Source organism: Pelophylax lessonae (genome assembly GCF_965119305.1).
Source record: "Pelophylax lessonae genome assembly, chromosome: 9".
NCBI classification, from domain to species: domain Eukaryota; kingdom Metazoa; phylum Chordata; class Amphibia; order Anura; family Ranidae; genus Pelophylax; species Pelophylax lessonae.
The window spans coordinates 259,355,965-259,383,827 of NC_138776.1; the positions used below are offsets into that span (position 1 = coordinate 259,355,965).

The following is a 27,863-nucleotide window of genomic DNA, read 5'->3' on the forward strand; positions in this document are numbered from 1 at the left end:
GCTGGTCACTACATTGAAAGGGGCATGTATACTGGTCACTATATTGAAAGGGGGCATGTATACTGGTCACTACATTGAAAGGGGCATGTATACTGGTCACTACATTGAAAGGGGCATGTATGCTTGTCACTACATTGAAAGGGGGCATGTATGCTTGTCACTACATTGAAAGGGGGCATGTATACTGGTCACTACATTGAAAGGGGCATGTATACTGGTCACTACATTGAAAGGGGCATGTATGCTGGTCACTACATTGAAAGGGGCATGTATGCTGGTCACTACATTGAAAGGGGCATGTATGCTGGTCACTACATTGAAAGGGGCATGTATGCTGGTCACTACATTGAAAGGGGGCATGTATGCTTGTCACTACATTGAAAGGGGGCATGTATGCTGGTCACTACATTGAAAGGGGCATGTATGCTGGTCACTACATTGAAAGGGGCATGTATACTGGTCACTACATTGAAAGGGGGCATGTATACTGGTCACTACATTGAAAGGGGCATGTATACTGGTCACTACATTGAAAGGGGCATGTATGCTGGTCACTACATTGAAAGGGGCATGTATGCTGGTCACTACATTGAAAGGGGGCATGTATACTGGTCACTACATTGAAAGGGGGCATGTATGCTGGTCACTACATTGAAAGGGGGCATGTATACTGGTCACTATATTGAAAGGGGGCATGTACACTGGTCACTACATTGAAAGGGGGCATGTATGCTGGTCACTACATTGAAAGGGGGCATGTATACTGGTCACTATATTGAAAGGGGGCATGTATACTGGTCACTATATTGAAAGGGGGCATGTATGCTGGTCACTACATTGAAAGGGGCATGTATACTGGTCACTACATTGAAAGGGGCATGTATGCTGGTCACTACATTGAAAGGGGCATGTATGCTTGTCACTACATTGAAAGGGGCATGTATGCTGGTCACTACATTGAAAGGGGCATGTATACTGGTCACTATATTGAAAGGGGGCATGTATGCTTGTCACTACATTGAAAGGGGGCATGTATACTGGTCACTACATTGAAAGGGGCATGTATACTGGTCACTACATTGAAAGGGGCATGTATGCTGGTCACTACATTGAAAGGGGCATGTATGCTGGTCACTACATTGAAAGGGGGCATGTATGCTGGTCACTACATTGAAAGGGGGCATGTATGCTGGTCACTACATTGAAAGGGGGCATGTATGCTGGTCACTACATTGAAAGGGGGCATGTATACTGGTCACTATATTGAAAGGGGGCATGTATACTGGTCACTATATTGAAAGGGGGCATGTATGCTGGTCACTACATTGAAAGGGGGCATGTATGCTGGTCACAGGCATAATGGGTCCTGAAAGAAGGTCTGCAGACCTATTGAGTGCTGGTGGAAGTGGAGCTGCAGGCTTGTTGGATAGTGAGAGATAGGGGGCTTTATTCATGTGGGTGGTGAAAAATGAGGGGCTGCGGCGACAATGGGAGAGGCATGGGGCTGTTGTATATGGTCGATGGGGGTTTTTTTTTCACCCTGGTAGTTGTTACCATATCACAAAACAGTGTGATATATTTAAAATTTTGATTCTCCCTATCTTTTTTATTTATTTTATTTATTATTATTTTTTTTTTATACGCATTTTGTGTTTGAGTAAGGTAAGCTATTTTTCATCACTTTTTCATCTTGAAGTACATATCAGCGCACAAGTATTTTATACATTTTTAAAAAATATATTTTTAGTGTTTTTTTTCCCTTCCATTTGGGTGCGATTGTAGAATTGATGAATTGAAAAAATACACAGAGAAGCACAAGTAATTAAAAACACAGGCTGCAGTTTGCATTTTCTCCACAAGGTGGTGATCTCACTTATTGTCAGTGAAACGCAAAGACGGGAAGTGATGTAAGCCAAAGACAAAAAGATCCTGGAGTCTGGAGAGACAACCGGAGGAAGCGGAGGGAGACAATCCTGCAATTGGCAGCAGAGGAGGTAATAAAATATGTTATATATACACCCAGTAACCTCCCCGTCATCTTCCATTTATCTATCTGTCCATCCAGAGCCTCTGGTTTATAGTCCAGATACATCCTAAATATAGAACCATTTATCCAACTGTCCATCCAGAGCCTCTGGTTTATAGACCGGATACATCCTAAATATAGAACCATTTACCCAACTGTCCATCCAGAGCCTCTGGTTTATAGACCGGATACATCCTAAATATAGAGCCATTTATCCAACTGTCCATCCAGAGCCTCTGGTTTATAGACCAGATACATCCTAAATATAGAATCATTTATCCATCTGTCCACCCAGAGCCTCTGGTTTATAGACCGGATACATCCTAAATATAGAACCATTTATCCAACTGTCCACCCAGAGCCTCTGGTTTATAGACCGGATACATCCTAAATATAGAACCATTTATCCAACTGTCCATCCAGAGCCTCTGGTTTATAGACCGGATACATCCTAAATATAGAACCATTTACCCAACTGTCCATCAAGAGCCTCTGGTTTATAGACCGGATACATCCTAAATATAGAGCCATTTATCCAACTGTCCATCCAGAGCCTCTGGTTTATAGACCGGATACATCCTAAATATAGAGCCATTTATCCAACTGTCCATCCAGAGCCTCTGGTTTATAGACCGGATACATCCTAAATATAGAACCATTTATCCAACTGTCCATCCAGAGCCTCTGGTTTATAGACCGGATACATCCTAAATCTAGAACCATTTATCCAACTGTCCACCCAGAGCCTCTGGTTTATAGACCGGATACATCCTAAATATAGAACCATTTATCCAACTGTCCATCCAGAGCCTCTGGTTTATAGACCGGATACATCCTAAATATAGAACCATTTACCCAACTGTCCATCAAGAGCCTCTGGTTTATAGACCGGATACATCCTAAATATAGAGCCATTTATCCAACTGTCCATCCAGAGCCTCTGGTTTATAGACCGGATACATCCTAAATATAGAGCCATTTATCCAACTGTCCATCCAGAGCCTCTGGTTTATAGACCGGATACATCCTAAATATAGAACCATTTATCCAACTGTCCATCCAGAGCCTCTGGTTTATAGACCGGATACATCCTAAATCTAGAACCATTTATCCAACTGTCCACCCAGAGCCTCTGGTTTATAGAACGGATACATCCTAAATATAGAACCATTTATCCAACTGTCCATCCAGAGCCTCTGGTTTATAGACCGGATACATCCTAAATATAGAACCATTTACCCAACTGTCCATCAAGAGCCTCTGGTTTATAGACCGGATACATCCTAAATATAGAGCCATTTATCCAACTGTCCATCCAGAGCCTCTGGTTTATAGACCGGATACATCCTAAATATAGAGCCATTTATCCAACTGTCCATCCAGAGCCTCTGGTTTATAGACCGGATACATCCTAAATATAGAACCATTTATCCAACTGTCCATCCAGAGCCTCTGGTTTATAGACCGGATACATCCTAAATATAGAACCATTTATCCAACTGTCCATCCAGAGCCTCTGGTTTATAGACCGGATACATCCTAAATATAGAACCTTATTTCCGGAAACCAGAGGTAAAATACAAGCTGAAAAAAGTCACCAATGAGATCATCAATCTGCTACAGGAGAGGTGAGCGGTGCCTGGAATTCTGGGACATTATCCAGTAACAGACAAGGGATGTGTCTGGATGGTGACTGTATCATTGTGTGTGTCAGGTTCCTATAAGGTGTCAGGATGTCACTGTCTATTTCTCCATGGAGGAGTGGGAGTATATAGAAGGACACAAGGATCTCTACAAGGACGTCATGATGGAGAATCAGCCGCCCCTCACATCACCGGGTAAGAGGAGACTTTATTGTAAAGGAGGGAGCAGTACGGAGGCTCCACCTAGATCCCCCATCATCTGATAAACACATAGAAACAATGTATTCAGTCAGTGTGTGTGTTTCCTACAGATGGATCCAGTAATGGGAACCCACCAGAGAGATTTCCCCGTCCTCTGTATTCCCGGGATTCCACACAGGAAGATCACACCATCCCTCACCATCATCAGGTAGATGGATCCAGTAATGGGAACCCACCAGAGAGATGTCCCCGTCCTCTGTATTCCCGGGATTCCACACAGGAAGGTCACACCCTCCCTCACCATCATCAGGTAGGTGGGACTGAGCAACTAGAACTCTGAATGAATTCAAAACTCTATATGATGTTCTTCTATGTAATCTCTTGGTTCTTTTAACAAATCTATCCTATCCTCTTTGGGGTTCAGGATGAAGAACTGAAAGACATCAAAGTTGAGGATAAAGAGGAAGAAGAAACAGTGAATGGAGTTCAGCAGTCTATGGAGGAGGGTGGTCCTCTGTATTCCCGGGATTCCACACAGGAAGATCTCACCACCCCTCACCATCATCAGGTAGATGGAATTTAGGAACTAGGACTCAAAAGAATTTTAAGCTATGAGATGTATTCTTCCATGTAATCTCTTGTTCCTTCTCATCAATATGTTTTGTCTTCTTTGGGGTTTAGAGTGAAGAAGTGAAAGACATTAAAGCGGAGATAAAAGAAGAAGAGACGTTGGTGAGCGGAGATCAGAAGTCTACGAAGGAGGAAGGTCCTCTGTATTCCCAGAATTCTACACAGGAAGATCGCAGCTATACAGATAATGATCAGGTAGATGGGACTGGGCACAAAGAACAAAAATATAATTCTATGAGAGGACATTGGTCTATGTAATCTCTTATTATTGGCAGCAGAGTTTCCAGATCTTCTATTTTATTATCTCTTGAATTTAGAATAAAGAACGGAAAGACATCAAAGTTGAGCATAAAGAGGAAGAAGAAGAAGAGAGGTTGGTGAGTGGAGATCAGCAGTCTATGGAGGAGGGGGAGATGATTATGGAAAGTAAACAGAAGGAATCTTCTCTACATATGGACACAAGTAAGTAATGAACACTAAATGCAGAAACAGTTTAACATTTTCATTTTACTTCTTTGCGTATAAAGTATGTATTTACATTGTTACATCCATTAAGAAAATATAATGTATATGTCTATTAGATCTACCTTAAAAGAAAAATAAAAAGTTCGCAGTGGCTGTTGACCCAGAGGAAGGCAAAATACCCATATAAAGCTTGACCTAATTTTCTTCAAGATAAAATAATTACTTTTTGATCCTAAAAGGCAATGAGATACCCCCCCACATCAATATTCTGCAGTTTTTTCTACAAATATTAGTAGCTGTTTGTAGTTTTTTAGTATTTACCACAATACCCAATGTGGTAACCGTAACAGTAATCATCAATGTACCTACCCACTGCCGAATGTACTATGGACATTGTACACCATATGAAAAAAAACATCTCCAGTCATAATTAGAGGAAGGCAATTATATTCACCATGCTACCCAATTGTCACACCAAATTCGTTTGAGATACTCTACACATATGAAAGGTCCATCTCCACTCCTTAACCACTTAAGCCCCGGAAGATTTTACCTCCTTCCTGACCAGGGGGTATTTTGCGATTCGGCACTGCGTGACTTTAACGGACAATTGCGCGGTCGTGCGACGCTGTATCTAAACGAATTTGGCGTCCTTTTTTTTTCCCCACAAACAGAGCTTTCTTTTGGTGGTATTTGATCACTTGTGCGATTTTTTGATCATGTGCTATAAACAAAAAAAGAGCTTAAATTTTGCAAAAATAGCAATATTTTTCACTTTTTTTTTATATGAAATTCCCCCCAAAAAAATGTAAAAATCAAAATTTTTTAAATTTTTCGGCCAATTTGTTTTATGCTACCTATGTTTGGTAAAAAAAAAAATCGCAAAAAGCGTATTTTGATTGGTTTGCGCAAAAGTTATCGCGTTTACTAACAAAGGGAAAGATTTTTGTAATTTTTGTTGTTTTTTTTTTTTAACGCGTAATGGCGGCGATCTGAGATTTTTTTTTTGCGGTACTGCGACATTGCGGCGGACAGATCGGTCCCTTGACTGACATTTTTGACACTTTTGGGGTTACCAGTGACATTTCTACAGTAATCAGTGCTATACATATGCACTGTTACTGTAAAAATACACTGGCAGTGAAGGGGTTAACTTTTTTTGAAAGGGAGGGGCTATGTGTGTCCCTAGGGGCGTGCTTTCTACTGTGATTGGCTGTTACTTCAGATGTATGAACAGTGACCAACGGTTCTACATAGTAGAACCGTATGATCATCCTTCCTACACAGGGGAGAATGACAGGCAGCTTGTTTACACAAGCCACCTGACTTTCTCCCTCTCCCCCGACGATCGCAGATTGACCGGCGGCGATCGGGTCCGCCGGTCACACGCGCGGGGGGGTGCGTGACCGCGTGGGAGCGCGCCTCCAGCGGCGCGTGCTCGCTCCCTAAACCCTCACAGGCAAGCGATGTAGACCTACGTCACTTTGCCTGTGAGGGGCTGACTGCCGACGTAGATCGGCGTTAGGCAGTCGGCAAGTGGTTAATATAATGTCATGTTACCAACAAATGAGGAGGAAATACTGTACACCATATGAAAGGTCCATCTCCATTCCTCAATATTAATCGGTTGCCGACCGCCGCACGACTATATACTGCGGCGGTCAGCCCCGGCCAGGCAGAGTGACGTACCGGTACCCGGTGACGTCACTCGCCTGTCACTTCCTTGTGAGCCAATAGCGGGCGAGCGTGCGCCCGCCGCAGGTCGTTCACAGGGAAGTTAGTGCGTGTGACCGGCGGACCCGATGTCCGCCAGTCACTCGCCGATCGTCAGTACAGAGGGAGAAAGTCAGGCGGCTGATGTAAACAGGCCGCCTGTCATTCTCCCCTGTGTAGAAACAGTGATCACACGGTTCTACTATGTAGGACCGTTGATCAGAGTTCCTACACTAGTAGCCACAGCCAATCACAGTAGAAAGCACGCCCCTAGGGACACACTTAACCCCTCCCTCCCCAATAAAGTTAACCCCTTCCCTGCCAGTGTAATTTTGCAGTAACAGTGCATATGTATAGCACTGATTACTGCAGTAATGTCACTGGTAACCCCAAAAGTGTCAAAAATGTCAGTCAAGGGTCCGATCTGTCCACCGCAATGTCGCAGTACCGCAAAAAAAATCGCAGATCGCCGCCATTACGCGTTAAAAAAAAAACACCAATAATGACAGAAATCTTTCCCTTAGTTAGTAAACGCAATAACTTTTGCGCAAACCAATCAAAATCGCGCTTTTTGCAATTTTTTTTTTTACCAAACATATGTAGCAGAAAACAAATTGGCCAAAAATGTTAAAAAATTTAGATTTTTACATTTTTTTGGGGGGGAATTTCATATAAAAAATGTGAAAAATATTGTTATTTTGGCAAAATTTACGCTCTTTTTTTGTTTATAGCGCAAAAAGAAAAAAATGGCACAGGTGATCAAATACCACCAAAAGAAAGCTCTGTTTGTGGGAAAAAAAAGGACGCCAAATTCGTTTAGATACAGCGTCGCACGACCGCGCAATTGTCCTTTAAAGTCACGCAGTAAAAAATCGCGAAAAACCCCCTGGTCGGAATGGGGGTAAAATCTTCTGGGGCTTAAGTGGTTAAGTCATGTTCCCAACATATGAGGAGGATATACTGTACACGATATGAGAGGTCCATCTCCATTCCTCAATATAACGTCAACAAATGAGGAGGAGATACTGTATACACCATATGAAAGGGCCATCTCCATTCCTCAATATAACGTCATGTTCCCAACAAATGAGGAGGAGATACTGTACACCATATGAAAGGTCCATCTCCATTCCTCAATATAACGTCATGTTCCCAACAAATGAGGAGGAGATACTGTACACCATATGAAAGGTCCATCTCCATTCCTCAATATAACGTCATGTTCCCAACAAATGAGGAGGAGATACTGTACACGATATGAGAGGTCCATCTCCATTCCTCAATATAACGTCATGTTCCCAACAAATGAGGAGGAGATACTGTACACCATATGAAAGGTCCATCTCCATTCCTCAATATAACGTCAACAAATGAGGAGGAGATACTGTACACCATATGAAAGGTCCATCTCCATTCCTCAATATAACGTCATGTTCCCAACAAATGAGGAGGAGATACTGTACACGATATGAGAGGTCCATCTCCATTCCTCAATATAACGTCATGTTCCCAACAAATGAGGAGGAGATACTGTACACCATATGAAAGGTCCATCTCCTTTCCTCAATATAACGTCATGTTCCCAACAAATGAGGAGGAGATACTGTACACCATATGTAAGGTCCATCTCCATTCCTCAATATAATGTCATGTTCCCAACAAATGAGGAGGAGATACTGTACACCATATGAAAGGTCCATCTCCATTCCTCAATATAACGTCATGTTCCCAACAAATGAGGAGGAGATACTGTACACCATATGAAAGGTCCATCTCCATTCCTAGAACATTTACTGTAACATTGCTTTTCAACAGGTGTCCGCAATACCTCTGAGGAACGTCTTATTTTATCTCCGGATTATAAAGCAGAAGATAATAACGTTGTACAACATTCTTCAGGAGTTACTCAGAATTTTCCTCACAGTCCTTACCAATTGAGAAAATTAATGGATCCCTCTAAACCTGAGGAATCTTCTGGTAAATCACATACCAGATCTCTAAAAACTCACAATACAGATCCTGTAACAGATCCATCTGTTCCCAGTGAATCTTCTTTAGGCAATGAAGAGGTTCACACAGGAAAGAGTTCATTTTCATGTACAGTGTGTGGGAAATCTTTCACCAGAAAAAGAACACTTCTTACACACCAGAGAAGTCACACAGGCGAGCGTCCCTATTCGTGTTCTGAGTGCGGAAAATGTTTCATCCAGAAAGGACACCTTATTAAACATCAAAGAATTCACACAGGTGAGCTTCCTCATTCATGTTCAGAGTGCGGGAAATCCTTCATTCAGAGAGGAGACCTTCTTAAACATCTAAGAATCCACACAGGTGAGCGTCCCTATTCATGTTCAGAGTGCGGGAAATGCTTCATTCAGAAAGGAGACCTTCTTAAACATCAGAGAATTCACACAGGTGAGCGTCCCTATTCATGTTCAGAGTGCGGTAAAAGTTTCACTCAGCAAACAGCACTTCTTACACATCAGAGAAGTCACACGGGTGAGCGTCCTTATTCATGTTCAGAGTGTGGGAAATCATTCATTCAGAAAGGAGACCTTCAAACACATCAGAGGATTCACAAGGGTGAGCATCCTTATTCGTGTTCTGAGTGCGGGAAAAGTTTCATTCAAAAAGGTCATTTTATTACACACCAGAGAATTCACACGGGTGAGCGTCCCTATCCATGCCCAGAGTGCGGGAAATCCTTCATTCAGAAAGGAGACCTTCATATACACAAGAGAATCCACACAGGTGAGCATCCCTATTCATGCTCAGAGTGTGGGAAACATTTCAATGACAAAGGAAACCTTCTTAAACATCTGAGAATCCACACAGGTGAACGTCCCTTCTCTTGCTCAGAGTGCGGGAAATGTTTCACTCAAGAAAAAGTGCTTCTCACACACCAAAGAATTCACACGGGTGAGCGTCCTTATGTGTGTCCAGAGTGCGGAAAGCGTTTCATTCAGAAAGGACATTTTCTTGTGCACCAGAGAACTCACACAGGCGAGCATCCCTTTTCATGCTCAGAGTGCGGGAAATCTTTCATTCAGAAAGGGGACCTTCAAAAACACCAGAAAACTCATAAAGCTTAGCATTCCTATTCATATTGATTGTGTGGGCAATGTTTTATTCAGACAAATGCACCTGTAACATACTAGGAGATTCCCATGGGTGAGCTTCTTTATAGGCGTTAAGCGTGCTGAAAATGTTTTTGTTACATAAATAATTAATTAAAAAAATAGATTTATGATACACCAGAAGGTTCAAATAAAGTAAGACGTTCTACATTTCTTTGTTCTGAGTTTTTTTTTTGCTATATCACTAAAATTATATAATGGGTTCGGTTCATGGGCCATTCGTGGAGCACATTTGTAAAACTAAAAAACATACACTACATTACCAAAAGTATTGGGACGCCTGCCTTTACACGCACATTACCTTTAATGGCATCCCAGTCTTAGTCCGTAGGGTTCAATATTGAGTTGGCCCACCCTTTGTACAGAGTGCAGGGCTCAGGAGTGTACCACATACAGAGTGCAGGGCTCAGGAGTGTAGCACGTACAGAGTGCAGGGCTCAGGAGTGTACCACATATAGAGTGCAGGGCTCAGGAGTGTACTACATACACAGTGCAGGGCTCAGGGGTGTGCTATGTACAGAGGGCAGTGCTCAGGAGTGTGCTATGTACAGAGTGCAGGGCTCAGGAGGATGCTACATACAGAGTGCAGGGCTCAGGAGTGTACTATGTACACAGTGCAGGGCTCAGGAGTGTACCACGTACAGAGTGCAGGGCTCAGGAGTGTACTACGTAGACAGTGCAGGGCTCAGGAGTGTACTACATACACAGTGCAGGGCTCAGGAGTGTGCTATGTATAGAGTGCAGGGCTCAGGAGTGTGCTATGTATAGAGTGCAGGGCTCAGGAGTGTGCTACGTACAGAGTGCAGGGCCCAGGAGTGTGCTACGTACAGAGTGCAGGGCTCAGCAGTGTGCTACATACAGAGTGCAGAGCTCAGGAGTAAGCTACGTACAGACTGCAGGGCTCAGGAGTATGCTCTCTACAGAGTACAGGGTTCAGGAGTGTACTACGTACCGAGTGCAGGGCTCAGGAGTGTACTACGTACCGAGTGCAGGGCTCAGGAGTGTACTACATACCGAGTGCAGGGCTCAGGAGTGTACTACGCACCGAGTGCAGGGCTCAGGAGTGTACTAGGTACAGAGTGCAGGACTCAGGAGTGTACCACATACAGAGTGCAGGGCTCAGGAGTGTAGCACGTACAGAGTGCAGGGCTTAGGAGTGTACTACATACACAGTGCAGGGCTCAGGAGTGTGCTACGTACAGAGGGCAGTGCTCAGGAGTGTACCACGTACAGAGTGCAGGGCTCAGGAGTGTGCTCTCTACAGAGTGCAGGACTCAGGAGTGTACTACGTACCGAGTGCAGGGCTCAGGAGTGTACTACATACCGAGTGCAGGGCTCAGGAGTGTACTACGTACCGAGTGCAGGGCTCAGGAGTGTACTACGTACCGAGTGCAGGGCTCAGGAGTGTACTGCATACCGAGTGCAGGGCTCAGGAGTGTACTAGGTACAGAGTGCAAGGCTCAGGAGTGTACTAGGTACAGAGTGCAAGGCTCAGGAGTGTACTACGTACAGAGTGCTGGGCTCAGGAGTGTACTATGTACAGAGTGCAGGGCTCAGGAGTGTACTATGTACAGAGTGCAGGGCTCACAGAGTGCAGGGCTCAGGAGTGTACTATGTACAGAGTGCAGGGCTCAGGAGTGTATTATGTACAGAGTGCAGGGCTCAGGAGTGTACTAGATACAGAGTGCAAGACTCAGGAGTGTACCACATACAGAGTGCAGGGCTCAGGAGTGTAGCATGTACAGAGTGCATGGCTCAGGAGTGTACCGCATATAGAGTGCAGGGCTCAGGAGTGTACTACATACACAGTGCAGGGCTCAGGAGTGTGCTACATACAGAGGGCAGTGCTCAGGAGTCTGCTATGTACAGAGTGTAGGGCTCAGGAGGATGCTACATACAGAGTGCAGGGCTCAGGAGTGTACTATGTACACAGTGCAGGGCTCAGGAGTGTTCTACAGACACAGTGTAGGGCTCAGGAGTATACTACGTACACAGTGCAGGGCTCAGGAGTGTGCTACGTACAGAGTGCAGGGCTCAGGAGTGTGCTACGTACAGAGTGCAGGGCTCAGGAGTGTGCTACGTACAGAGTGCAGGGCTCAGGAGTATGCTACGTACAGACTGCAGGGCTCAGGAGTATGCTCTCTACAGAGTACAGGGCTCAGGAGTGTACTATGTACAGAGTGCAGGGCTCAGGAGTGTACTACGTACCGAGTGCAGGGCTCAGGAGTGTACTACATACCGAGTGCAGGGCTCAGGAGTGTACTACAGACCAAGTGCAGGGCTCAGGAGTGTGCTACGTACAGAGTGCAGGGCTCAGGAGTGTGCTACGTACAGAGTGCAGGGCTCCGGAGTATGCTACGTACAGAGTGCAAGGCTCAGGAGTATGCTACATACAGACTGCAGGGCTCAGGAGTATGCTCTCTACAGAGTGCAGGGCTCAGGAGTGTACTACGTACCGAGTGCAGGGCTCAGGAGTGTACTACGTACCGAGTGCAGGGCTCAGGAGTGTACTACGTACCGAGTGCAGGGCTCAGGAGTGTACTACATACCGAGTGCAGGGCTCAGGAGTGTACTACATACCGAGTGCAGGGCTCAGGAGTGTACTATGTACAGAGTGCAGGGCTCAGGATTGTACTACCTACCGAGTGCAGGGCTCAGGAGTGTACTACAGACCGAGTGCAGGGCTCAGGAGTGTACTAGGTACAGAGTGCAAGACTCAGGAGTGTACTACGTACAGAGTGCAGGGCTCAGGAGTGTACTACGTACAGAGTGCAGGGCTCAGGAGTGCACTACGTACAGAGTGCAGGGCTCAGGAGTGTGCTACGTACAGAGTGCAGGGCTCAGGAGTGTACTATGTAGAGAGTGCAGGGCTCCGGAGTGTACCATGTACAGAGTGCAGGGCTTAGGAGTGTACTACGTACAGAGTGCAGGGCTCAGGAGTGTACTACGTACAGAGTGCAGGGCTCAGGAGTGTACTATGTACAGAGTGCAGGGCTCAGGAGTGTACTATGTACAGAGTGCAGGGCTCAGGAGTTTACCACGTACAGAGTGCAGAGCTCAGGAGTGTACCACATTAAGAGTGCAGGGCTCAGGAGGATGCTATGTACAGGGTGCAGAGATCAGGAGTGTGCTACATGGAGTGCACAGTTGCGAATTGGCTGATTCTCTTGAATAGACTGCATGACATGAGGAGGGAGAGATAGTACAGAGGGAAAGTTCACATTACTTTTATTGAGATTTGTGTCTCTTGCACACAGATGGCTGAGCCCATTCTGTGTAATTGCAGTTGAATTTCCTCCATCTAGGCAGCCCAGGTGCATCGTACATCCTGTCATTGACATGAATGATTGTATGCTGCTTTATTTATGTTTATGATGGCACCACTGTATAAAGGAATACAGCAGCATACAATCATTCATGTCAATGACAGGCTGTATGCTGCACCTGGGCTGCCTGGATGGAGGAAATTCAACTGCAATTACACAGAATGGGCTCAGCCACCTGTCTGCAAGAGACCTGGCTTGTTTCTAGAGAGTGGGAAACAGCGTTAGAATAACACCAGAGGACAAAATCCTTTTTTTTTATCTATTTATCCTGTATTGTGACACCAGCAATGTTTATGTCAAAGATAAGGGAAGCAGATGGGTGGATGGACAGACAGAGAGATCCAGCATTCTTTTCTCCCTGTCAGAGTCTCTGGAAGAGCCATGAGCTTTGTGCTGGCAGAAAGTAATGCAGGATGTTTGCTCTGTCTGTCCCACGGAGGAGCTTTACCAAAAGTCTTGCTGGTGTCAGTATACAGCCTGGATGGTCTTGTTCTCTGGAGCTGCCCTTCTAACTTCCACTATGCCACTCTGCAGAAACCAGCATGTGCTCTTCATGCTGATAGAAGCTCTTCCTCTCTCTCTTAAATCTTTAGACCAAGTGTAGGGAAAACTCACTCCCTGCAGCCAGGAGCACGAGACTTTCTCTGTTCTATTCCATCCCCTATAGTGTAGTAGGCTGGTCTGAGCTGCTTCTCTCCACTCCTTCCAATCTAGCTGCCGACATGTCCTCTCCTCTGTGCATCTCAGAACTCATAGAAGGCAGGCTGGAGAAGGGGGGCGGTTCAACATTTCCTATTTGCTGAGAAGGCAGCAAAGAGGCTGTATATCAATCCGTCTCTGAAATCTGCCTGCCGGTGTTCTAAAATTTCATCGGACCCGTGAAAATTCCAGACCCTCGTCACTTCCGGTTACGCTACGTCACCACCAGCTGGTGCGAGCCCCGATGCGCATGCGCACAAGACATTTTCCAGGTCCGATGAAATTTTAAGACTTTGCGAACAGCTGACTGAGATGAGGAGGGGCTGAGGTGGGACGCACAAACCTCCGCTGGAAAATTTTACAACACCGCCGCATCATCGAGCAAGGAACATGTTGCAGAGCTGACTTAGAGGAGGCGGGAAGGAAGTGAATATATATATATATATATAATTTTAGAACACCGCCTGAGGTCCTTAGACTTCTGCCCTCACATAGAGCCACTTCCGCCTGTTCTCCCGATACTTCCGCCCTTACTGACACATACCTCCGCCTGAGGTCCCTAGACTTCCGCCCTCACATAGAAGTGAATTCCGCCTTCTCTATGGAAACGTCCGCCCTCACGTAGAGCCACTTCCGTACTCCTTAACATTATTTTCTGTCCCCGACATCCACATTTCCACCATTAATTTCCAACGGACAGTCCCCTCCAAGTCAGCTCTGCAACATGTTCCTTGCTCGATGATGCGGCGGTGTTGTAAAATTTTCCCGTGGCGGTGTGCGTCCCACCTCAGCCCCTCCTCCTCTTAGTCAGCTGTTCGCTAAGTCTTAGAATTTCATCGGACCTTGAAAATGTCTTGTGCGCATGCGCACCAGGGCTCGCACCAGCTGTCGCACCAGCTAGGTTATGACGTAGGTCCGGAATTTTCATGGGTCCGACAAAATTTTAGAACACCGGGTCTAGCTAAAGATCATCAGCTTATGCGGCCGGAGCCGCTGTAATCCCTTCACAGGAAAAAAAAAGAGTCCCCAGCTTCCTGGCATCAGTATAGGATTTACAAGTAGTATACAATTTTAAAAAACACTGTGACCTATATATGAACTGGTATGTGAATTTTCGGGGTGCTGTGCGGGGGTGCTTAAATAATTTTTTGAGGGTTCTTGAGAACCCTCAAGCTCCTATCTGGCGCCGCCCCTGAATCCGGGGACAAAACCGTGGACAGACTTGGTCTGGGGACAGTGTCCTCAGTTCGGGGACGTCTGGTCACCCTATTCTATGCGCCATATCTCTGGGTCTTCTAAAGGGTGAGGTTCTCCTATGTGAGCATGCTGGGGGAAGAAGAAAGTTACACACAGCTTCATCTGTCTATGTCTCGAAATAAGGAATGCACCAAACGGAGGTGTGAAGGAAATGCACAGTAGCAGGAAGCAGCGGCAGATTTATGTGTGCATGACTATTCACCATATTGTGACGGTATGCAATTTGTAAAGGGAGTATACACACTACTAATATATAGTAAATAAATCGCAGTATGCAATTGAATGCAACCTTGGGGTCATTTTTTTGCTGCAAAGGCTGGAACAGGATGTATAAGTGTCCTCCATAGAGTGTTACAGTAAGCGTACAGAGCCATTTATCCAACTGTCCATCCAGAGCCTCTGGATTTTATAGATCAGATACATCCTAAATATAGAACTATTATCCAACTGTCCATCCAGAGCCTCTGGTTTATAGACTAGGTACATCCTTAATTTAGAGCCATTTATCCAACTGTCCATCCAGAGCCTCTGGTTTATAGACCGGATACATTCTAAATATAGAACCATTTATCCAACTGTCCATCCAGAGCCTCTGGTTTATAGACCGGATACATTCTAAATATAGAACCATTTATCCAACTGTCCATCCAGAGCCTCTGGTTTATAGACCGGATACATTCTAAATATAGAACCATTTATCCAACTGTCCATCCAGAGCCTCTGGTTTATAGACCGGATACATCCTAAATATAGAGCCATTTATCCAACTGTCCATCCAGAGCCTCTGGTTTATAGACCGGATACATCCTAAATATAGAACCATTTATCCAACTTCCATCCAGAACCTCTGGTTTTCATAGATCAGATACATCCTAAATATAGAACCATTTATCCAACTGTCCATCCAGAGCTTCTGGATTATAGACCGGATACATTCTAAATATAGAACCATTTATCCAACTGTCCATCCAGAGCCTCGGTTGCATAACTGGAAGTGGTGAGGCAGGAAGTAGGTTGTACCCATGGCAGGTAGAAGGTGAAGCAGGCAGAGCAGAACTGAAGTTGAGTATTCAGGACCAGATCGGAGGTCATACACTGAAGATCAAGCAGACGAGGTGGCACGTGTAGTCATGGTTGAGCTGAGGTCATGCACAGGAGCCAGACGTGAGGATAAGAGAGTAGTTAGGAGGGCTGGTCAGAGGAGGCAGAGTAAAGCCTCGTACACACGCAACAAATTTACGCCGACCAATCGTCCGTCTTTTGTCCAGAGTGGTGTCTGTTGGTTGGAATGTGCTCTAGACTGCACATGAATTTTCCCACACAACAGAATTCTACTTCAGAAGTGATGTCATGTGTTGGATTGCTTTCTTTGTGTTCTTTCATCTCTGAGCATGCCTAGTCTATAAAAATCTAAATATAGAACCATTTATCCAACTGTCCATCCAGAGCCTCTGGTTTATAGACCAGATACATTCTAAATATAGAACCATTTATCCAACTGCCCATCCAGAACCTCTGGTTTATAGACCGGATACATCCTAAATATAGAACCATTTATCCAACTGTCCATCCAGAACCTCTGGTTTATAGACCGGATACATCCTAAATATAGAGCCATTTATCCAACTGTCCATCCAGAGCCTCTGGTTTATAGACCGGATACATCCTAAATATAGAACCATTTATCCAACTGTCCATCCAGAGCCTCTGGTTTATAGACCAGATACATCCTAAATATAGAGCCATTTATTTTATGTGCTTTTATGTATCCTGATTTTAAAGACACAATCAATTTTTTGTAAATTATATTTTTTCATTGACTGTTTGTTTGCATGCGATACTAAGAAGCTACTGTAAAAGTATTTAAATACACAGGCGGCAGTTCGTATTCTATCTACAAGATGGTGATCTCGCTTGTCGTCAGTGGAACCCGCAAACAGGAAGTGATGTCATCTACAGACAGGAAGTGAAAGCAGATACAGACAGGAAGTTCAGGGTGAAAGGAAAACCTAGAGGAAGTGGAGGGAGATATTCCTGTGACTGGCAGCAGAGGAGGTAATAGTATATAATTTTACATTTACACCGAGTACCCACCGTCATGTTCCTCCATAGTCACTGTGACGTCCAACGATCATTGAGTTGCTGACAGGAGAGGTGAGTGGTGCTGGGAATTCTGGGACATTATCCAGTAACAGACAAGAGATGTGTCTGGATGGTGACTGTATCATTGTGTGTGTCAGGTTCCTATAAGGTGTCAGGATGTCACTGTCTATTTCTCCATGGAGGAGTGGGAGTATTTAGAAGGACACAAAGATCTCTACAAGGACGTCATGGTGGAGAATCAGCCGCCCCTCACATCACCGGGTAAGAGGAGACTTTATTGTAAAGGAGAGAGCAGTACAGAGGATCCACCTAGATCCCCCATCATCTGATAAACACATAGAAACAATGTATTCAGTCAGTGTGTGTGTTTCCTACAGATGGATCCAGTAATGGGAACCCCCCAGAGAGATGTCCCCGTCCTCTGTATTCCCGGGATTCCACACAGGAAGGTCACACCATCCCTCACCATCATCAGGTAGCTTCAAAATGTATTCTAAGCTATGAGAGGAGACTCTTATATGTAATCTCTTTTAATTTTCATAAATGTATTCTATCACTTTGGGGTTTAGAGTAAAGAAATTAAAGAAATCAAAGTTGAGGTTAAAGAGGAAGAAGAAGAGACGTTGGTGAGTGGAGATCAGAAGTCTTTGAAGGAGGGTGGTCCTCTGTATTCCTCGAATTGTACGCAGGAACATCAGAACATCCCTCACCATGATCAGGTAGATGAGACTTAGAGCTATAAGATGACATTATTTTGTATAACTTCTTGTCCGTTTTTACAAACATTTTGTAATCATCTTTAATCATTTTTAATCATCCTAAACCTCTCGGGTTTAGGAGGAAGAACTTAAAGACTTTAAAGCTGAGATCAAGGAGGAAGAAGAAGAGACGTTGGTGAGTGGAGATCAGCAGTCTATGGAGGAGGGGGAGATGAATATGAAAAGTGAACAGGAGAAATCTTCACTACATATGGACACAAGTAAGTAATAAACACCAATTATAGAAACAATCCACATTGTTTTTTTACTTCTATGAGTATGAAGACATTGTTAGATCAGTTGAGGAAAGGTATATATGTCTTTTGAATTCACCCAAGAGAAAAACTAAAACATTTAAGTGGAAGTTAATCCAGAGGAAGGCAGAATATATAAAGCTCAGCCTACTTTTCTTCAGGTTAAAAGTATTCTTTCCAAAGTCCAAAAGGCAATGAGCTCCTCAGATCAACAATCCACATTGTTTTTTTCCCTACTAATATTAGTAGCCATTTTTAGCTTGGAATGAGAAACATATCCAGTCATTTGTATCAGCAATATACTGAGTCATCTTAGCCAGACCATTCCTCATTTACACAGCTCTAAAAACAAAGTACCCCTTCCATGAACAAAGGTTAAACCTGTTTTTCTTTTAGTTATACACAATCTGTGCTACCTTTGTTCAAAATGGAGAACATCAAATACTTCTCTATAGAAAAGATAGAGAAACCTTAATTACTGACAGTAAGAATGTCATCAATGTATCTACTCCACTGCCCAATGTACTGTATGTATTGTATACCGTATGAAAGGTCCATCTCCATCCCTCAATATAATGTCATGTTCCTAACCAATGAGGTGTATATACTGTACACCATATGAAAGGTCCATCTCCATTCCTCAATATAATGTCATGTTCCCAACAAATGAGGTGTAGATACTGTACACCATATGGAAGGTCCATCTCCATTCCTCAATATAATGTCATCTTCCCAATAATGAGGAGATACTGTACACCACATGAAAGGTCCATCTCCATTCCTCAATATAACGTCATGTTCCCAACAAATGAGGAGGAGATACTGTACACCATATGAGAGGTCCATCTCCATTCCTCAGTATAATGTCATGTTCCCAACAAATGAGGAGGAGATACTGTACACTATATGAAAGATCCATCCCCATTCCTCAGTATAATGTCATGTTCCAAATATCTGAGGAGGAGATACTGTACACGATATTAACGGTCCATCTCCATTCCTCAATATAACGTCATGTTCCCAACAAATGAGGAGGAGATACTGTACACCATATGAAAGGTCCATCTCCATTCCTCAATATAGCGTCATGTATCCCAACAAATGAGGAGGAGATACTGTACAACATATGAAAGGTCCATCTCCATTCCTCAATATAACGTCATGTTCCCAACAAATGAGGAGGAGATACTGTACACCATATGAGAGGTCCATCTCCATTCCTCAGTATAATGTCATGTTCCCAACAAATGAGGAGGAGATACTGTATACCATATGAAAGATCCATCCCCATTCCTCAGTATAATGTCATGTTCCAAATATCTGAGGAGGAGATACTGTACACCATATGAAAGGTCCATCTCCATTCCTCAATATAACGTCATGTTCCCAACAAATGAGGTGGAGATACTGTACACCATATGAAAGGTCCATCTCCATTCCTCAATATAACGTCATGTTCCCAACAAATGAGGTGGAGATACTGTACACCATATGAGAGGTCCATTTCTGGACCCTGACTGAGGAACCTTAATTACTGACAGTAAGAACGTCATCAATGTATCTACTCCACTGCCCAATGTACTGTATGTATTGTGTACCGTATGAAAGGTCCATCTCCATTCCTCAATATAACGTCATGTTCCCAACAAATGAGGAGGAGATACTGTACACCATATGAAAGGTCCATCTTCATTCCTCAATATAACATCATGTTCCCAAAAAAATGGAAATCATAGTCATCAATGTACAAACAATATTACTGAGTGTGATTTGGGTGTATTGTATACTGTACATTTTCTAGTTTGTATTCATATTTTTTCTGTTCTAATTGCCGCCACATCCATGCCAGATCTTTTATAAAATATTTGGTGTTGGACCAACATATATGGCTCTGGACTGCAAGGTTTGGAAAATACTTATAACATTGATTGTAAAATTGTTCCTCCACAGGTGGACACAATGTCCGGAATACCTCTGAGGAACGTCTTATTTTATCTCCAGTTTTTAAAGCAGAAGATAACATTGTACAATATTCTCCAGGAGTAAATCCCGTTACTCCAAATACACATCCCACACCTTACCAATTGGGGGGATCAAAGGATCCCTCTAATCCTGAGGAATCTTCTTATGGATCACACACCAAGACTATAGGACCTCACAGTACAGATATTTCCATAGATCCATCTATTCCCACTGAATTTTCTATAAGCTGCAAAGAAGTGCACACAGAAGGGAGTTCATTGTCATGTTCAGTGTGCGGGAAATCTTTCCAAGAAAACAGAAACCTTCTTCAACACCATAAAAGTCACACGGGTGAGCGTCCCTATACATGTTCAGAGTGTGGGAAGTGTTTCATTCATAATAGAGACCTTGTTAAACACCAGAAATGTCACACAGGCGAGCGTCCCTATTTATGTTCAGAGTGCGGGAAATGTTTTACTGAGAAAAATAACCTTGTTAGACACCAGAGATGTCACCGAGATGAGCGCCCCTTTTCGTGTTCAGAGTGCGGGAAATGTTTCATCGAAAAGGGAAAACTTCGTAGACACCAGAGATGTCACACGGGTGAGCGTCCATTTTCGTGTTCAGAGTGCGGGAAATGTTTCATTGACAAAGGAAAACTTCGTAGACACCAGAGATGTCACACGGGTGAGCGCCCTTACTCATGTTCAGATTGTGGGAAATGTTTCAATCAGAAAGGTTCACTTGTTAAACATCAGAAGATTCACACGTGCGAGCGTCCCTATACATGTTCAGAGTGTGGGAAGTGTTTCATTCGTAATAGAGACCTTGTTAAACACCAGAGATGTCACACGGGCAAGCGTCCCTATTTATGTTCAGAGTGCGGGAAATGTTTTACTGAGAAAAACAACCTTCTTAGACACCAGAGATGTCACACAGGCGAGCGTCCCTATTTATGTTCAGAGTGCGGGAAATGTTTTACTGAGAAAAACAACCTTGTTAGACACCAGAGATGTCACCGAGATGAGCGTCCCTTTTCCTGTTCAGAGTGCGGGAAATGTTTCATCGAAAAGGGAAAACTTCGTAGACACCAGAGATGTCACACGGGTGAGCGTCCATTTTCGTGTTCAGAGTGCGGGAAATGTTTCATTGACGAAGGGAAACTTCGTAGACACCAGAGATGTCACACGGGTGAGCGCCCTTACTCGTGTTCAGAGTGCGGGAAATGTTTCAATCAGAAAGGTTCACTTGTTAAACATCGGAAGATTCACACGGGAGAGCGTCCCTTTTTGTGTTCAGAGTGCGGGAAATGTTTCACTGAGAAAGGTGCGCTCGTTATACACCAGAAGACTCACACAGGAGAGCGTCCCTATTCATGTTCAGAGTGTGGGACTTCTTTCCTTCTGAAAGCAGACTTCGTTAAACACCAAAGAATTCACACGGGTGAGCGTCCCTATTCGTGTTCAGAGTGCGGGAAAAGTTTCAATCGGAAATATGTACTTGTAAAACACCAGAAGATTCACATGCGTATGCTTCCTTAATCACGTTCAGAGTGCGGGAAATGTTTCAAAAAGTAATTTGTTGCGCACCAGAAAATTCACATTCACTAACTTTCTCAGGTTCAGACTGTTGGGTTGGGTGGGTCAAAAATATTCTAACGTTTCTGATAGATCTCAAGACTTGTAGGGAATTAATTATAGTAATATGGTCCTTTAACCCATTCAGCTCTAGAAGGTTTTACCCCCCCCTCTTCATGACCTGGCCAATTTTTTTGCTATTTACCACTGCGCTACTTTAACTGGCGATTGCGCGGTCGTGCAACGCTGTACCCAAACTAAACTGATAGCATTTTTTTTTCACACAAATAGGGCTTGCTTTTTTTTTTTTTTTGGTGGAGGATGCGGGCAATGATCTAGAGCTTTCTTTTGTTGGCAATTGATCACTACTGGGTTTTTTTTTTTGAGATATAACCAAAAAAAAGCGACCATTTTGGAATAAAAAAACACGATATTCTTTACTTATTCATGTTCAATAAAAAGATACAATTTTAAAAAAATGAATTTCTTCATAAATTTTGGCCAAAATTTATTCTGCTATGTTCTTAAAAAAAAAACAAAGCCCAGTAAGTGTACATTGATTGGTTTGCGTGAAAGATATAGTGTCTACAAACTATGGTGTGTACATTTACTAGATTTTTTAATTTTTTTACTTTTATACTACTAATGCCAGAAATAAATGACTTTATTATCGGATTGCAATAGTGCGGCGGAAAATTTGACACTGACTGATGTTGAGGGGGAACTGACTAACTGCCACTGACCTCACAAGTGATACTAGTACAATGATCAGTGCTTTGCAGGGATGAGAAACACAGAGATCATTCCCTTTGTACAGAGAATAACTTTGCAATAGTGTGGCGGGCAATTTGACACTGACTGACGTTGAGGGGGAACTGACTAACTGCCACTGACTGACAAACTGCCACTGACATCACCAGCGACGCTAGTACAATGATCAGTGCTTTGCAGGGATGGGAAACACAGCAATCATTCCCTTTGTACAGAGAATAACTTTGCAATAGTGTGGCGGGAAATTTGACACTGACTGACGTTGAGGGGGAACTGACTAACTGCCACTGACATCACCAGCGACACTAGTACAATGATCAGTGCTTTGCAGGGATGGGAAACACAGCAATCATTCCCTTTGTACAGAGAATAGCTTTGCAATAGTGTGGCGGGCAATTTGACACTGACTAACTGCCACTGACTGACTAACTGCCACTGACATCACCAGCGACACTAGTACAATGATCAGTGCTTTGCAGGGATGAGAAACACAGAGATCATTCCCTTTGTACAGAGAATAACTTTGCAATAATGGGGCGGACAATTTGACACTGACTGATGTTGAGGGGGAACTAACTAACTGCCACTGACTGACTTACTGCCACTGATATCACCAGGGACACTAGTACAATGATCAGTGCTTTGCAGGGATGAGAAACACAGAGATCATTCCCTTTGTACAGAGAATAACTTTGCAATAATGGGGCGGACAATTTGACACTGACTGACGTTGAGCGGGAACTGACTAACTGCCACTGATCTCACAAGTGATACTAGTACAATGATCAGTGCTTTGCAGGGATGAGAAACACAGAGATCATTCCCTTTGTACAGAGAATAACTTTGCAATAGTGTGGCGGGCAATTTGACACTGACTGACGTTGAGGGGGAACTGACTAACTGCCACTGACTGACAAACTGCCACTGACATCACCAGCGACGCTAGTACAATGATCAGTGCTTTGCAGGGATGGGAAACACAGCAATCATTCCCTTTGTACAGAGAATAACTTTGCAATAGTGTGGCGGGAAATTTGACACTGACTGACGTTGAGGGGGAACTGACTAACTGCCACTGACTGACTAACTGCCACTGACATCACCAGCGACACTAGTACAATGATCAGTGCTTTGCAGGGATGGGAAACACAGCAATCATTCCCTTTGTACAGAGAATAGCTTTGCAATAGTGTGGCGGGCAATTTGACACTGACTAACTGCCACTGACTGACTAACTGCCACTGACATCACCAGCGACACTAGTACAATGATCAGTGCTTTGCAGGGATGAGAAACACAGAGATCATTCCCTTTGTACAGAGAATAACTTTGCAATAATGGGGCGGACAATTTGACACTGACTGACGTTGAGCGGGAACTGACTAACTGCCACTGATATCACCAGCGACACTAGTACAATGATCAGTGCTTTGCAGGGATGAGGAACACAAAAATCATTCCCTTTGTACAGAGAATAACTTTGCAATAGTGTCGCAGGCAATTTGACACTGACTGACGTTGAGGGGGAACTGACTAACTGCCACTGACTGACTAACTGCCACTGACATCATCAGCGACACTAGTACAATGATCAGTGCTTTGCAGGGATGAGAAACACAGCGATCATTCCCTTTGTGCAGAGAATAACTTTGCAATAGTGTGGTGGGCAATTTGACACTGACTGACGTTGAGGGGGAACTGACCAACTGCCACTGACTGACTGACTGCCACTGACTGACTGCCACTGACTGACTAACTGTCACTGACATCACCAGCGACACTAGTACAATGTTCAGTGCTTTGCAGGGATGAGAAACACAGAGATCATTCCCTCTGTACAGAGAATAACTTTGCAATAATCGGGCGGACAATTTGACACTGACTGACGTTGAGGGGGAACTGACTAACTGCCACTGACTGACTAACTGCCACTGATATCACCAGCGACACTAGTACAATGATCAGTGCTTTGCAGGGATGAGAAACACAGAGATCATTCCCTTTATACAGAGAATAACTTTGCAGTAGTGTGGCAGGCAATTTGACATTGACTGACGTTGAGGGGGAACTGACTAACTGCCACTGACTGACTAACTGCCACTGACATCACCAGCGACACTAGTACAATGATCAGTGCTTTGCAGGGATGAGAAACACAGCGATCATTCCCTTTGTGCAGAGAATAACTTTGCAATAGTGTGGTGGGCAATTTGACACTGACTAACTGCCACTGACTGACTAACTGTCACTGACATCACCAGCGACACTAGTACAATGATCAGTGCTTTGCAGGGATGAGAAACACAGAGATCATTCCCTTTGTACAGAGAATAACTTTGCAATAGTGTGGTGGGCAATTTGACACTGACTAACTGCCACTGACTGACTAACTGCCACTGACATCACCAGCGACACTAGTACAATGATCAGTGCTTTGCAGGGATGAGAAACACAGCGATCATTCCCTTTGTGCAGAGAATAACTTTGCAATAGTGTGGTGGGCAATTTGACACTGACTGACGTTGAGGGGGAACTGACCAACTGCCACTGACTGACTGACTGCCACTGACTGACTGCCACTGACTGACTAACTGTCACTGACATCACCAGCGACACTAGTACAATGTTCAGTGCTTTGCAGGGATGAGAAACACAGAGATCATTCCCTCTGTACAGAGAATAACTTTGCAATAATCGGGCGGACAATTTGACACTGACTGACGTTGAGGGGGAACTGACTAACTGCCACTGACTGACTAACTGCCACTGATATCACCAGCGACACTAGTACAATGATCAGTGCTTTGCAGGGATGAGAAACACAGAGATCATTCCCTTTATACAGAGAATAACTTTGCAGTAGTGTGGCAGGCAATTTGACATTGACTGACGTTGAGGAGGAACTGACTAACTGCCACTGACTGACTAACTGCCACTGACATCACCAGCGACACTAGTACAATGATCAGTGCTTTGCAGGGATGAGAAACACAGAGATCATTCCCTTTGTGCAGAGAATAACTTTGCAGTAGTGTGGCAGGCAATTTGACATTGACTGACGTTGAGGAGGAACTGACTAACTGCCACTGACTGACTAACTGCCACTGACATCACCAGCGACACTAGTACAATGATCAGTGCTTTGCAGGGATGAGAAACACAGCGATCATTCCCTTTGTGCAGAGAATAACTTTGCAATAGTGTGGTGGGCAATTTGACACTGACTAACTGCCACTGACTGACTAACTGTCACTGACATCACCAGCGACACTAGTACAATGATCAGTGCTTTGCAGGGATGAGAAACACAGAGATCATTCCCTTTGTACAGAGAATAACTTTGATATATGTAAAATTACTGCGCCACTGTCTGCAGAAGCAGCTGCTGACACTACAATACAACAATATTGTTGAACAACAGACAAAAAAACCCCTAGGAGGTGGGACTTTATAGGGCAGAAAGTAGTACAATATGTATAACAAAAATAGAAAAAAGTTTATTACATATAAACGAGACAAACATAATAAAACGACGCGGAATAAACAGCACAGCAGCGGTTGAACTCAAATAACCCAAATTTCTGTTGGATAACAGCGAATAAACACCCAACGCGTTTCGAGATATAGGACAATTTTTTCTTCGTCAGGGGTGAAGGGTTATGGGTACAGTAGTATCCGTAAGAGATGTACAACCAAATGAGACACCGCATGTTATTTTAAAGCTGACCATCGGACTGGTTTGTTCAGGTGCTCAAACATAAAGGGCTACACCAGAACTACCTCAAGGGATAACGCTCTACCAGAAAGGGCCAAAATGGAACCTATTGATTACCGCAAATTACAAATATGGAACCCAATAAACGAGATATATGTCGATAAACCATATAGGAATGGAGAGGAGAGCAATAACGGTGGGTCATAAGCAGAACAGGTAGGGGCCCCGGAGGTGCTAGTAAATGATGTTCTTGTGTCCAGGTAAATAAGAACTGAACCAGAGCTCTGGTTTATCGACATACGGCTTTGTTTATGGGGTCCCATATTTGTAATAAAATATTAAAAACATCATAAGTGCTTATTAAAATGGTAAGTGGTCACAGTCCAAGCTTGGGTTACAAGTTTATCATATTCCGACGTGTGCCGAGATCCTCTCTTCTTCAAGGGAACAGAGAAGATACGAAAAAACCCAATGGATCACATGACATTGATGATGAAAACACATCACACTAGGAGGATACCCGTCCATTACTATGCGGCAGGCTCAGAGAGATAGCTCACTTGGCATAATCCCCAGATGCCACTATTTATAAATATTAGAGTTGTTTGATCACAAAAGGGTCACCCACTTTGAAGAATTGTGGAAGGTTTGCAAATGATCATCCATGGTGACCAGACCAAACATTTTCCATGAGTGTCTGAGATGGCCAACATTTTTTTTATTCTTCTTTTTCATTGCTCGTAAATAATGGATTCCAAGCAGAAGCAACAAGTCGTCATTGAGTTCTTGAAGAAGGAGGAGTGCAGGCCACCCACAGAAGTGAAGCTATCCACAGAAAACTACAGAACATTTATGGAGATGACACCATTGACAGAAGCAACATCTTGTCATTGGCGACTCTTGTCAATGGTGCAATCTCCGTAAATATTCTGTAGCCTTCTATGGATGTCGGCCAGCCTGCACCCCTCCTTCATCGAGAACTCAGTGATGGGACATTGCTTCTGCTTGGAAAGAAGAAGAGAAGAAAGAAGAAGAGAAGAAATAAGAAGAAGCTGGAAAAAGAAGACAAGAAGGAGAAGAAAGAAGAAGTTACTCTGCCAACAAGTGAAATTTAAACAACTTATGGCAACAGGCTTGGGTACAAGTTTATCATATTCCGACACATTTAAATATCCTTCCTTCCTTCAAGGTACGGAAGAAACCCAATGGATCACATAATATTGATGATGGAAACACATTACACTAGGGGGAAACCCGTTCATTACTATGCGGCTGGCTCCGAGATATCTCACTTGGCAGAATCCCCAGACGCCACTCTTCATAAGTATTAGAGGTGTTCAATCACAAAAGGGTCGCCCATTTTGATGAATTATGGAAGCATGGAAATGATCATCCATGGTGACCAGACCAAACATTTTTCATGAGTGTCTGAGATGGCTAACATTTTTTTATTCCTCTTTTTCATTGCTGGTAAATAATGGATTCCAAGCAGAAGCAACAAGTCGTCATTGAGTTCTTGAAGAAGGAGGAGTGCAGGCCATCCATAGAAGTGTAGCCATCCACAGAAGGCTACAGAATATTTATGGAGATGACACCATTGACAGAAGCAACATCTTGTCATTGGTG

The 27,863-nt window shown here is 43.8% G+C and overlaps 1 protein-coding gene across 1 annotated transcript in view; it reads left to right on the plus strand.

The window, feature by feature from the left end:
- LOC309564412 (uncharacterized protein) overlaps nucleotides 1-27,863 on the plus strand; it is a 1,531,146-nt gene that overhangs the window by 587,097 nt on the left and 916,186 nt on the right. The window contains 6 exon segments of the mRNA XM_082269040.1: nucleotides 4,334-4,438; nucleotides 4,552-4,695; nucleotides 4,818-4,966; nucleotides 8,494-8,502; nucleotides 8,504-9,602; nucleotides 20,531-21,664. Of these exon segments, the coding sequence (XP_082125166.1) occupies nucleotides 4,334-4,438; nucleotides 4,552-4,695; nucleotides 4,818-4,966; nucleotides 8,494-8,502; nucleotides 8,504-9,602; nucleotides 20,531-21,664 (2,640 nt within the window).